Source organism: Rhipicephalus sanguineus, chromosome 4 (assembly GCF_013339695.2).
Source record: "Rhipicephalus sanguineus isolate Rsan-2018 chromosome 4, BIME_Rsan_1.4, whole genome shotgun sequence".
Lineage (NCBI taxonomy): Eukaryota > Metazoa > Arthropoda > Arachnida > Ixodida > Ixodidae > Rhipicephalus > Rhipicephalus sanguineus.
The window spans coordinates 62,195,215-62,208,318 of NC_051179.1; the positions used below are offsets into that span (position 1 = coordinate 62,195,215).

Sequence of the window (13,104 nt, forward strand, 5' to 3'; positions counted from 1 at the left end):
ACCAAATAACGAATGCTGTTAAGGTCTAAGCATTTCATCTCGCGGTTTTCTTCCTTTTTAGAGCATAGCTCTTAGGCGCCCGATCTTGCATTGAGCGGCGTCGCTGTCGCCGTCGGTGGCGTAACCTAAGACATGAAAAAGAACAGGTGGACATGAAAAAATAAAACGAGAAAAAATACCCAGGATCGAATGGGATTTGAACCGGGGCCCTCTGCGTGACAGTCGAGTGTTCTACCTCAAAGCCACACTGGTGCACGGAACTCACTTGCCAAAAGACCCTATACAGGCTTCATGTCGGGCAAGCAATCGCGTTAACTTGTGTAATATAGCGTGCCAGAAAAGAAAAGTGACAACCAGTCATCACCCATGCTAATTGCTCAACGAGTGTATGGTTTAATGTTTCCCACCCACTGCAAAGTGCTCAGCCATAATTATTCATCGTCCTGAGCCACATGCAGCATCAGCAAAGTGCACACAATACCATACAGATGTGTAGCGGATACCCCGCTTACCCGCAGAAAGGCGAATAATGGCGTAGCGGGTGCTGTCCTACTTCACAAAAATTATACGGAAAGCCAAAACATCAAACGCAGTTGGCCTGGCCCCAACACGAAGCTGCGCTCGGAATTCACATTAGGCAGTATAGTAATCGTCGGTGAATCTGATTTTTCAAAGCCCACAAACGCGCATTTGGAGTTCTCTAACAAGCGATGAAGGTGGGTGCACGAATTAATAAATCAACAAAAGTGTCATTGGTGTACTGATGATCATTCTGTATATTTTGCTTGTGGAAGCCGGCTCCGTCGTTGTGGCCAGCCCGATTATGTGACTGTCGCCGTCCTGGTGTGAGCGTGACGTCACTAGTCCATGACGAAGCCCATGGAGGTGGCGAAGGCATTGAACAACCGCTGCAAGTACTTGACCCCTTCCACCACCAAGGGGCCTGCGGCGATGAGTGACACGCCCAACCACATGCTCACGTGGCCGGACAGGTAAAGAAGGAAGTCGGCCATCTGGAGGATCCACAGGAACAAGGGGGAGACAAAATAAGAAAGACAAGTATTTATCAACATCTTTATTTGCGAATTCGGGTAAGTTATGTGTAATCGTTCGAGGAACGATAAGAACCATGTTTCTGCGAATTCGAAAAGCCGACAAGCATGAATTTACATTAGTTCGACGCATTACAGTAGGCGTGAATCCAAACTACAACATTCCAATCGCCGTACAACGAAACCGAGGTGGATAAAGAGTTTATTTTAAAATGAAAACAAGGTTCTCATTTTGATTCATACGTAATCTTCAGGCCTTCTCACCCCTGAAGAAGAAGTCCGTCGGTCTTCTAAACGTTGGGTATCCTAAAATAAATTCTTGGTTGGAGTTCTCTCTTTCCTCCGGTTTCTATTACCCAACCAGGCAGACTTCTGCCGAATGTTTACCTTTAAAACTACGACATATGTTCATTTACATACAAGGAGTCACATCAAGATAATAGGATTACATGAACTAATGCGTTTCTGAACAATACCAAGCAACCAGAAAAACGGGGAGCGTAGAGTCACATGCCAATAAGCTGTCAGGAAAAAAAATAGCGTATGCAATCTTTCAAGCTTAAACGGGAGTGCATCTCAATTTCTACGAGAAAAACGATGTTTTCGCGCAGTTCGTTCGCGCAGGCAGCAAGAAAACAGACGATATTTCTATGTTCATTATATGCATTATGCTATATTGTGCACCGTGAATGTAAATTCAGGGCAACCAAAACGACATTTTCCAATTACATTCTAAAGGTATGTACAGAGCACTTTCGCAGACGCGTGCGAACACAAAGTCACGCAAACGGGAGCGCTCGAGTTTTTGTGCAAATTATTTAGCGTTCATCTATGACTCTTCAAGTTTGCTGTCCTTCTAATCATAATAATAACCAACAAATAAACCTGCGAAGGCCTCGCGTCGAAAATTATAAGTGGCACTTTTTTTAGACCACTGAACGTATGGCACAACATTTAAAACTCACGCTGGCATCGCTGTTGACCGTGGTTGAATTTCGCATCGCGGTTGACGTGTCAGCTTTTTGCCTTTCCTTTCTTTGAAATGGGTTGCTGTGGAGAGGTTGAGGTGAAAAGAACCTCGGCTACGACATTTCTTTGTGTTGTGCATTCCGTCGTTAGTTGCGAAGCCATCGGGTTTCATTTAGATTTGTTCGTTACTCTGCAAGTTCTCGACTGTAAATTATCAGTCCTAAAACATGCAATCTTGCTTCGAGAAAAAAAAGATACCTGTACAAAACAGAGCTCTAATGGCGTACGTGCTAAATAGAGAATATATTAAATAAATACGGACCGTCATTCTTGGCAGGTTGCTGACAATCTTGCGCTTCGTGGAGCCGAGGACCACCGTGAGGTCTGCCTCGAGGTTTCTGTGACAGAGAAAAGCTAAATCAATCGCAGCGAAGTGCGAGGCAGTGGAGATATTTCCTGTCATATTCGGGCGTGTGTAAGCCGAGCGCTAACGAAAAGCTGAACCAGAATCACACTTGTCGTAGAGGAATATTACAAATGAAAGATAAAGGGACACTCATTCTGAGCGACACGTACTCGTATCTCACGTAGTCCTCGATGAATCCGGTTTGAAACATCAGGCCTCTATAACGAGTGTCTCTGAAAAAACAAAATCGAGTATGTTGTTCAGATTAGTTCTAATGAGAAGGTGACTGCTCGAAAGCGAGTTGAACAAAAAGCTACGCGTAATCGATGAGCAGGCACAAGGGCACTGCTGAGTATAGTCCTGCCTACGCCATCGTGTTTGTTTAAGTTCAGAAACTGAAGACATAAGCATACTTATTGACATGCCTATAGTCATGAGCATACGACACTCATTGTCATTCAGCACCAGCAACGGCAGCATACCCGCCGTCGAAGAGAAAGTAAAGAACTGACGCTCAACCTTAAAGACGGCACGCCTTATTCCACAGCCTCTGGGTCAGTCTCACCTGTGAAAAATTCGACGAAATACACCCCAAAGTGTTAAACTTTCTTTTAATGGTGACTTTTCGTGCTCCTGCTTTTGTAAAATCCTAAGTCACACCAATTAACAAACTGTGCTGGTGCAGAATATGCCCTCATACACCAAAGCATGCAGCTAAACATGCATTGCCTAGCTTTGCCAGAAAATGCATGTGCAGAAGTTCTGTTCTTGTAGCTGTGACTGCGTTCCCACAAGAAGATACCTGGCAGTACTGTTTAGCGTAATAACTAAAATGGCGTAGACACCCTGGCTGGCCGTGTGAAAGTGAGCCTATTATTGCGATAGCAATTATATGGACACTATCAGCGGATTTTTACCGTCGCCGTCATGTCCCGTATAAGCATGTATGTGTGTATATAAATAAAAGCCATTAATAAAAATAACTGAGAAGAAAAAAATTCCACAGTGCTCGACCGGGGACTCCAATCTGCGACCCCTCGCTCCTCAGCGCGCTGCCTTAGACAATTACGCAATGCGTCATTCGTTCTCCAGGGAACTAACGGCAGATTACAATAGCACGCGGCGTTGGGTGAAACGCACGGGACGCCACACGTGGCGAAATTAAAATTGTGCGAGACGCGGGCCATGCTGCATCGTTGCCCGCGCTGCGTTTGCGTCGTATCGCTGGCGACCCACGCTAGTTTTCCATTTTGGGGTTTTAGCGCCGCACCACTCGTGGCCAGTCGGTCAGGAAAAAAGAAGAGCGTCCCATGGCTCGTAGTGGCGCGAGCTAGTGGGAGCACTGTGGCTCTTATAGACATATGCCACAGGAGGGAGGAAACAAGACGGCTGAACTAGAATCACAGTATATATGTTACACCGTGACCGGAGTCCTGAGGCTAAAATTACAACGCAAACGCACAAGACAACCACGAAGAAAAGAAACGTAGGACACAATCGCTGACAAACAAATGCTTTATTTTTTTCATGCGCCAATGCATATATAAGCACAAGGCAACCTTACCGCACATGTGCACACAACAATAGCTCTAAACCAAAACGTGTAGCAAAGATGGTAGTGTATTAGATACGCGAAGACATGAAATCATATTCAGATGGGTGCAGGGACAAAGAAGTAAAAAAGAAGTAACACGGAAAAAGAAGTGCGTTTGCGCTGTAATTTTAGCCTCAGGAATATCTACCAACTAGACCCAAATGAAGTTTTATTTTAGTGACCTGAATGGACGCCCGCGGGGAACGCGAGCCGTGGCTTCACGTGCCACTGCCAAGCGCCGTCTTTATTTTCTTCTCGTGAGGTCGCGCGCTATCCGGTTTTGTTCGCCGCCCAAAGGAACGCTCTGCAGGGTCTTGGGACAACGCGAGCGCAAGAGTCCGAGAGTGACTTGCATTCTGCGCATGCGTCCTGGCGGCTCGCAAATTTCTTGAGTCCCAAACTCTAAATCTCTCTAGTGTTTTGCCGGAGTTGGGATGTGTGCCTCCGACTTGTACGAGAGGGAGTTTTGCACGTCTTGTGCTTTCACCGCAACGTTTGTGATGATAGACCGCAAGAAGGTCACTGTGCTCGCTGCGGCGGCCACGTTTGCGAAAGGAGAGAGCTGCTAGCTAGAAGAGCCAAAGTATAGGGCTAGTTGAAGTAACAACTGTGACAGGTCGTGCTCGTCCTGTGTATACCTCTGCGTTCTTTTCGTGCACCCTTCTTTGTGTTTGAGCAGCGCGCTGCAAGTGTCGAGCTGTGACAGTTGTTAGTTCGCACTCGCATTGTGTGTTTCCTTTTCCTGCGTCCTTTGTGCTTGAGCAGCGCGCAGGAAGTTTCTAGCTGCTTGCCTTTCTTCCTGTGACATTCCAATGTCTTGCTATCGCATTCATTGCTTCGCCCTTGAGGCGAAACTGACTTTTTTGTTAGCACGACACTGGTAACGCAGCATCGTTACATTGCTGTAAAAGTGCAAGAAGGCACAAATTTCCGGGAGAAAAACCCCCGTATGAATTCACAAGACAGCTCGTTGAAGCGTTAAGGCGATTTCATGAACGTATAACTTAATTCTTTACGTGACTTTCAAGTAACCTTTGTTACTCAAGTATTTCGTTTAAGATTGTCTAAACTTTAAGTACGGAACAGCGCTAATCGCAAACCCATGAGAGATTCTTAAAGGGCACGTTACTCGAATCACGCGGTTTTTAGTCTCTTAACATAATTAAGGATGACCCTAAGGCATAAGAAATTATATGAATGCGTAATATCTCGATCCGCTTCCCTTGTGACAGTTGTGGTAACGCGGTAACGCTGAAGCAAGATAAACCATCGCGCAAAAATGAGCGCTGTCGTACTTGCATCCTCTGGTGCACTCGTTCTGACAGGATACAAACCACTTCTGACGGATGAGTTCGTCGATGCAACGCACTGTGAACAAAGAACACAAAAAACAAGAAAGGTTACAAGAGATGTTGACAGGTGCACTAGGCGTACATTATCAACAGATTCCAGTTACATAGTATATGTTCCCGTTCTCCAGGTCATCGTTTCTAGGGCAGCCTAGGGCAAAAAGGTGACAGTCCCTTCAGATAACGCTAAGACAAGCACGGGTGAAAGGCTACGCTTTCACGTGACATCCATTAAGTTACCTTGTGAGAGAAGTGGTTAATTGAGGAAGGAAGTGGTAGTATTTTCAGCAAACCTGGCGGCAGCACGGCTCAGAGTTTTCCCAATCGATTGCATCGTTCCTCCCTTCCCCGAACCTGAAGCCTTCTATACGTCACCCAGTGTTGCAATACGTCCCGGATCGGCCCACCTCTTGGCCAGGTGACGATGTAATGCGATGACACCATTCATGACGTCATTGATTATGTGATAATCACTGCATGTGATAATTACGGCATGTGGTAATTACGGAATCCGTGAGTTATAACGTCGTGATGACCTCACAACGACACGTAACTGATATCGTCATGCGACGTTACGTTCTTTGTGACCTTTCTGTGTAATTAGAGTTGTTCCCACTACGTGTTTTTTTATTCATGAGATTTGCATATGAGCCACAAATACATTATGGTTGCAGAACGTTCAAAAAAACAGATCACGCTGCGAGGTCCCATAACGTACCATAAGCGCCCTTAATGTGATCCCCCTGGACGCTGCCACGTTTTACGCCGGCCTGCTGTAAGCCTGCTTCACTACGACCTGTAGTATGCTGGCAACATGTGATTTCTTCATCTGCCTCTCGAAGAGGAAAACGACAGCATTCTGGCCACGCAGTGTAAGCAGTGTAAAACAGCACGGCTTGCTCGATGCGACGTGCCTGATCACCGTGTTTAAGTGAAAGGAAAAAAAAAAATAAAAGATTAAAGCAATAAAAAGGAAAAACCTTTACTCACTATGTGGCACATATTCGCACACTGTTCCTCTCATGCGATGCTTGACGGCGTACATTTTGGAGAAGCAGCCACAGGTCGCAATCCACCTTTGTGCCACGCAGAACTCGCTGCACTCCTGGCGGCAGACAGTTAAAAGGAGAAGGGAGCAAATCATTGCTAGTATGTTTAAAGAAAAGCCTTATCATGTTCTTCCTTTTTTTTTTTATTGAAAACGGCGTGCGGGAGAGGTTGGTGCTTTCCGGCCACGCCTTCTCGCTTTGCAATTTTCGAATACAAGAAAAAAAAAGAGAAGTATGAAAAAAAAAATTTCAAAACCAGCTTTTCAAAACCAGCTTAGTTGCTTTGTAAAATCTTCAGGCGGTAGCTGAATCCACAACGACTAGGTAGAGATAAGAACCGTTAAGAAGCGATATGCATTCGCAGTAGCATTAAACTTCTACACATTACCGGAATCAAAGCCATGTACTTGCCTCTTCTTGAATCTCTTTCTCGTCGTACAAAGATTCGTCCGCCGTAGCTTCGTAGTCGATGCAACGCGTCTCGTAAGGTAGCGGCAACGAGACCATCTCTGTCTGCGAGAATTATAGCAGGTTTCCATCAAAACATGACTCAGGAAATTGCAATGATTTTCCCACAGCAGCGTATTTCTCAAGCTATATGGTTTTGCGGCGCACAATATCGAATTCACCTGAGTACGCTTACCAGTGTGGGTAACCTACTCGAAATAAGAATAAAGGTGCCCCATGCGTTAGCATGAGTAGTTTTTCACTAATGGCTACGACGAAAGGGTTGGGCCCCCTTATCTTTAGGACGCTGAAATTCAAACCCGATAATAGCTAAGACACACGCTTAGTTCATTTGCTGACATTCTCGAAACATAAGCCGTACCCCCGTCCAGGATAAGGCTTTCATTCTGTGATCGTTTCCGCGTACAAACACCTAGCCTATCTTGCCCCGCCACAAATACGCTTCGCTTCATTTGCAACGAAGATCATTTCACCCAGTCAATCTTCCTGTCTTGTCGTTAAGTCACTATTTTTGCTAATATATTGTGCTATTTTGACTCCCGCTCACCAGTGTACTAAATTATGGTGCAAAGGTGGGCATGTTGATATACCGACGAAGAAAACACAGCACCTACAAAAGTAAAAATATATTCTTAAATAGACGTTTCGGCGCCCACACGGGAGCCTTGTTCACAATGGAGCATGAGCAGCAAGTTCGCTTATTTGTAAGGTCGTCAATCACATGTTCGAGGCAACGCGCATACAATGGCGGAAGGTTACCACAGTTCTTGTTTAGCGTGTGCGCAATGGTTTGAATAAACAAAGATTCTAGGTGAAGCCTTGGAAAGATTAGACGAGCTTATAAATGAGCGAACTTGCTGCTCATGCTTCATTGTGAACAAGGCTCCAATGCGGGAGCCGAAACGTATTTTTAAGAATATATTTTTACTTTGGTCGGCGCTGTGTTTTCTTCGCCCATGTCATTCCCCGGCCAAGCGGGATTCGGCGAAACTCTTGACTTCTTGTTGATATATATATATATATATATATTAAACTTTGGGTGAATTGCGCGAATAATAATTGCTGGGGTTTAACGTCCCAAAACCACGATATGGTTATGAGGGACGCCGTAGTGGAGGGCTCCGGAAATTTCAACCACCTGGAGTTCTTTAACATGCACCTAAATCTACATGCACGGGCCTCAAGCATCTTCACCTCCATCGAAAATGCAGCCGCCGTGTCTGGGATTCGATCCCGCGACCTTCGGGTCAGCAGTCGAGCACCATGACCACTAGACCACCGTGGCAGGTTGAAGTGCGCGAAGACGGGACAAGAAAGTAAGGTGTCAAACACGAGCGCAGCTTGTTTGTGACCTTACTTTCTTGTTCAGTGTTCGCGCGGCACCCAGAGTTCAAATGCACTAACCACAATACTCCGCAGCCTAGACAGGCGGGTGACATCTTCACCTGAGCGACGGAGATGGTGTACTTCCGGCCAGCCTGGAAGCGGAAGGTGTGGATGATTCCGGAAGTGTAACTGCTGGAGGCGTGCACCAACGCCGAGAAGGCCATGTTCTCGTTCCGAGGATCCTTGGTGTCCGCGCGAACACGGAAGTTGAGTCCTGCCGTAACATCCGGGAAACGAGGTGAACAACAAGCATCAGGTCCGCTGTGCATGAGCACGAGGGAAATTGGGCGAATAGCTTACGTAAGGTTGTGTACAATTAAAACTGACGCCCGTCGGAGTTCTGAACAAGAGCACCGAACTGTCACTCTAGGCAGAAAAAAAAAAAAAACGGCTCGCCCTTCCCATTGCAGTAACTTCAGTGTAAAGCCGTCTCATATATACTCTGGGAAATCATTGCGACAGGAAGATGAAAACGGGAAAAACAGCCGAAGCCGGTTGGTGGCGGTGTGAATCTAAGCCATCCTGTGGAAAAGTGCGTATCTGCAGCTCTTGGTGCAGTTAAAACCCTTACGAAGACCACACCAGCTGCTCGCCAATGCGTATATGCTATACATATTGCCTTTCCGATTAAATCGAAGGAGAATCCTTTTCGGTGATGCATCTAGCTGCAAAATATTGTACGTGGAGATCACTACGAAATGTAAAATCTTGTGTTATAACCACCGAGGTGGAATAACGTGCTGTGCGCAAGGTCGCAGGTATGATTCTATAGGCCTCAGAGGTCGATTGGGTAGAACTTTCAAGAACGCTGTTGAGCACGTTAAAGAACCACGCGTTGCCAGAATAATTCCTAAACTTTTTTGTAGCTGCGCCCTCAGCAACTCACACCGCAACTTTGGGACCTTAAATGCCTCGATTTTTCTCTCTATTTATGGTTTAACTTTCCCGACAAAAAAAAAACGAAAAAAAAATCCGAGTTCAATCATTGCATACTTAACGAAAAAAAGTGTAAAGAAAGTGAAGAAAGGCCATTCTTATCGAAAAAAAGTGTACTTTTTCGGCTGTAATAATTCACTCACAGTACAATACTGCTCGACAATAGTTTTTTTTTTATTTTCAAAATTGTCCCGTGATTTAGCAGCACTAGCACTCCTTTCAATGGCCGGCGAGTTGGAGCAATCACATGTGTGGAATGAACGCATAGCCTCGGCGAATGTGGACCATGTAACTAAATAACCCAAACAGAAGAGATTAGCAAGAAAATACGTCCGGTATTTTACTGCGTTAGCAGCCGTGATCCATACTGTGAGGCCACTCAGAGGAGTCAGATGGGAATAGAAAAAATAATAATGTCCCGGGAGGGAGGCTTCTTTCCACGCAGGCGTAGACTATGAGGGTCATCTTAGCGGAAGCGCTGTGATCTTCGCTGAAAGCCAGAAGTGACACAGAGAAGACGCAGAGAAGTGTTTGAGCCATATCATTCACGCGTAATGAGATTTGGTTCCGAGAAGCATTATGTGCCCGAAAAGAAATGAGGTTTCCTTCAAAGTTGACTTGACGTTGATAAATGGCCTATCCAAAGTCCTGAAGGACCACGCTAGGAAGACTGTCAGCATACGAGACGTTGCTCTGGCACAAAGTTTTCTGAGTTTTTTTTTTCTCTATACGTCCTACACTTAATCTACAGATGCTCAGAATCATTGAAAGATACTGGGGGAGTTGTTATTTATCGACTTGATCGCGCTCCAACCGCTCGATGCGGGTCAAGAGGCAAAGAAGTCGACGCGAAGATCAAAGGTCTGATTTGGTCATCTTAAAGCCTCTGTTATTACTTTTGGCGGACGTGTAAAAGGGACATACATTTATAGGCCTAGGTCTCTCTTATGTGTGACGAAATGCCGACATGCCGGTGTCGTTGGTTATTGTAGCTGTAGCATGCTTCAGCTACAGGACTTTCCAACAAAGCTATGTATGCTCCAGACGAGACATAGAAGAAAACAGACACATGCTTCCAATCTGACAGCGCCTTAACTGGTATTCTGTAATAATTTGCGCGTTCGTAATATTCTTTTATGGTTCTTCGTACTGTATTTCTTCCAAGTTAGCGTCGTTCTACAGGTCTAGAAAGCGTTTCGAAGCCAAAGAAATAAAACATGAGAATTAAGGAACAAATGTCGGAATACCTACGTTTTCAACGAATTCTGTAAGGCGCGGACAACGGGACCAATGCCCACCGTCTGAACAGACTTCTTTTCCTGCTCTTAATTCAGGATGTAGAAAAGCACGAAACGGAAGAGAGAGAGCGCGCCATACGCTTCACACGTTATTTCTTTTCTTCTCTTCCCTCCTCTCATCTTTCTACTCCCTCTCCCTAAGCCCCCAGTGTAGGGTAGCCAACCGGAATCTTTTCTGGTTAACCTCCGTGCCTTCTGCATTTCCGTTTCCTTTCTTCCTAGCTCAATCATACGGCAATGACAAAAACGAAAATAATAATAAAAAAGAACACCGCCCTCTCACCCTTTGATGTGCAACAACGTGATGTGCAACAACTTGGTGTGCAACGTAGCATTTAAAGGGGCCCTGCAACACCTTTCTTAGTTATATTGGAATAGTCTCATTCTTGACGTATGACTCTTCACGAGTCATATGCCGCAAAAATTTTTTGAATCCGTCAAGTCTAAGTGGTGTTACCAAATTATAGAGATCACGTTCCGCAGCTTTCTCCCTCCACTCAACGCCGCGAGCGCGCGGAAAGCTGCGCGGGGCGTGAAGGGAGGGGGGGCGGAGGTGCGAGGAGGCGCCGAAGAGTTACGTCAGCGCCGGCGGCATTTTTTTTCTTCATTTTTTTCTCTCTGGCGTCTCGGCGCAACCACGTGGTCTGTGGCGCCACTTCCGGTCGGCTTGCGTGGTCGTCGTCGAGCGGAGCCCATCGCACCGTGTATCGCGCGTGCTTGAAAACTGCGAGTCGGTTTGGTAATGTTGGGTGTGCACCTCGAACTTCCATAGTGTTTTCATCGCTCTGCCAACCATGAACGCAAACCTGCGTGCGCGTTTGGAACGAATGACAGCTGAGATGGGTTTCGACCTGCACTCCGATACACCGCCTCGTCGCACTGCTCGCGCCGCTTGAATCGTATTCAACACGGCAAAGCTGCGTGCACCCTTCTTCCAGTGGCGGTACTTCGATGCTGTTTGCTCTTCGAATGCGGGCGCACAGCGAGTGCGGGCTGACAACAAAGAACTAAAGACTAGAAGAAAGGATCGTGGGGCATCGGGCCGGCGCGGACCCATCCCCCGGCTGTCTGCAGCTACCGTGAAAATGCGAGTCTGCTTGGTTGCTGTGTCGCGGTTTCTCGGGAACGTGAGACTACGGGGAGGATACGCCGAGGTACGGCTCGATGACATACTGAACAGACAGCGAACGGGACTCTCGCCATACAGCGAACACAGGTATCCTAAACTAGCCGGCGCCAGCATTGTTATCGGAGAAATGCTGCACCGCTGCCTCGGTCGGTCGTGAGAACGTGCCGACGATGCAGTTTCCAGCTGACGAGGCAACACTCGAACGGCTGCCACTCTCAACGGCAACCGGCGATAGTCAAAAGCACAGAAATGTTCACGATTTCGGCACTGCGCATGGTGAAGAAAACGCAGCCACGCAACTACGAGCAGACGAGCTGTCGGTGAGACCGGGAGTGCTAATATTAATGTTTGTTCGGTGTTTTAACGGCATAACACAATATAAACGTACATATTATCTACTTATTGAACTCAAAATTAACAACGAAGGTAATAATGAGGGTGTTATCGTGATTAAAACATCAGCTAATGGTGGAACTGCCGACAACCGCGTCATATATTGCGGACTAATACATCATTTGTCGAGAGAAGAGGAAGCGATTTTTAGCTGACTTTGAGAATTTATTGTAAATTCCAGGCCGCTCGCTTCGCTATAATGTTTGGCTCGCATGTTCTCGGGAGCCTCGACTACCGATTGGCAGCGCTTTTTGACCCTGCTCAAAAAGTGTTGCAGGACCCCCTTAAAGGGAGACGATATATACAGCCACAGCTTTTCGTTACGAAGGATTCATGTTTATACAGGTTTTACTCAAAGCAGTCATCGTCAGGGTGATAAGGGTTCACGTGTTTTCATGGCTTTCATATCTCCCTGTGCCCTTATTATCCGCTTTTAAAGCAATCCGTACAATCGCTTACGCCTTCTAGTGCACGAAAAAAAAAAAAAAAAACTAACGAGAGAATTATTTGAGTTAACTTCAGGACACGCTAAATACAACAGTCGGCACGTCGCGAGGATATAACTTTCAAAAGGTTTACTTCTATGCCACATAGATAAACTGAACTCACATGCATGCTAAACTGTGCGACTACTTGTCCCGCGTTCCTTACACATCAGTAGTACGTCACAGTCGTCCTCATGATCATAATCACAACCACGATTATTCCCGTCATATACATATGCCCACTCGCAAGACAAGGACCTCTCACCGGAATCTCGTGTGCCTCAAAATCATATTGTGGTTTCGGCACGAAAGAACACCGCGACTTACTACCCTATGAATCTCGAGTTGTATGATTATTCAGCACGGATGACATCGCCCCGTAGGCCTGTTTTACTGACACTATCTGACGCGCTCAACTTTAGATGACGAAAGAAAGATGGCTTTCCTATCTTACGGTATTTGTACTGCTCTTGACACCTCTGAAGTTCCGGTGACCTTCCGATGTTAAGGATGAAGCAAACACCAGTCTTCACAAACGTGTACGTGGGATCCCACCTGCGTACAATTCGGGGAGTGACGTTGTCACTGAG

The 13,104-nt window shown here is 46.2% G+C and overlaps 1 protein-coding gene across 1 annotated transcript in view; it reads right to left on the minus strand.

The window, feature by feature from the left end:
- Window positions 1-856: 856 nt before the first annotated feature.
- LOC119391243 (uncharacterized) overlaps window positions 857-13,104 on the minus strand; it is a 40,872-nt gene continuing 28,624 nt past the window's right edge. Inside the window, exons 17-24 of the mRNA XM_037658919.2 lie at window positions 12,969-13,069; window positions 8,333-8,487; window positions 6,831-6,932; window positions 6,361-6,475; window positions 5,317-5,389; window positions 2,598-2,660; window positions 2,344-2,419; window positions 857-1,013 (exon numbers count right to left, since the gene is read on the minus strand). Coding sequence (XP_037514847.1) covers window positions 861-1,013; window positions 2,344-2,419; window positions 2,598-2,660; window positions 5,317-5,389; window positions 6,361-6,475; window positions 6,831-6,932; window positions 8,333-8,487; window positions 12,969-13,069 — 838 coding nt within the window. The 3' untranslated portion in view covers window positions 857-860. The remainder of the gene's footprint in view (window positions 1,014-2,343; window positions 2,420-2,597; window positions 2,661-5,316; window positions 5,390-6,360; window positions 6,476-6,830; window positions 6,933-8,332; window positions 8,488-12,968; window positions 13,070-13,104) is intronic.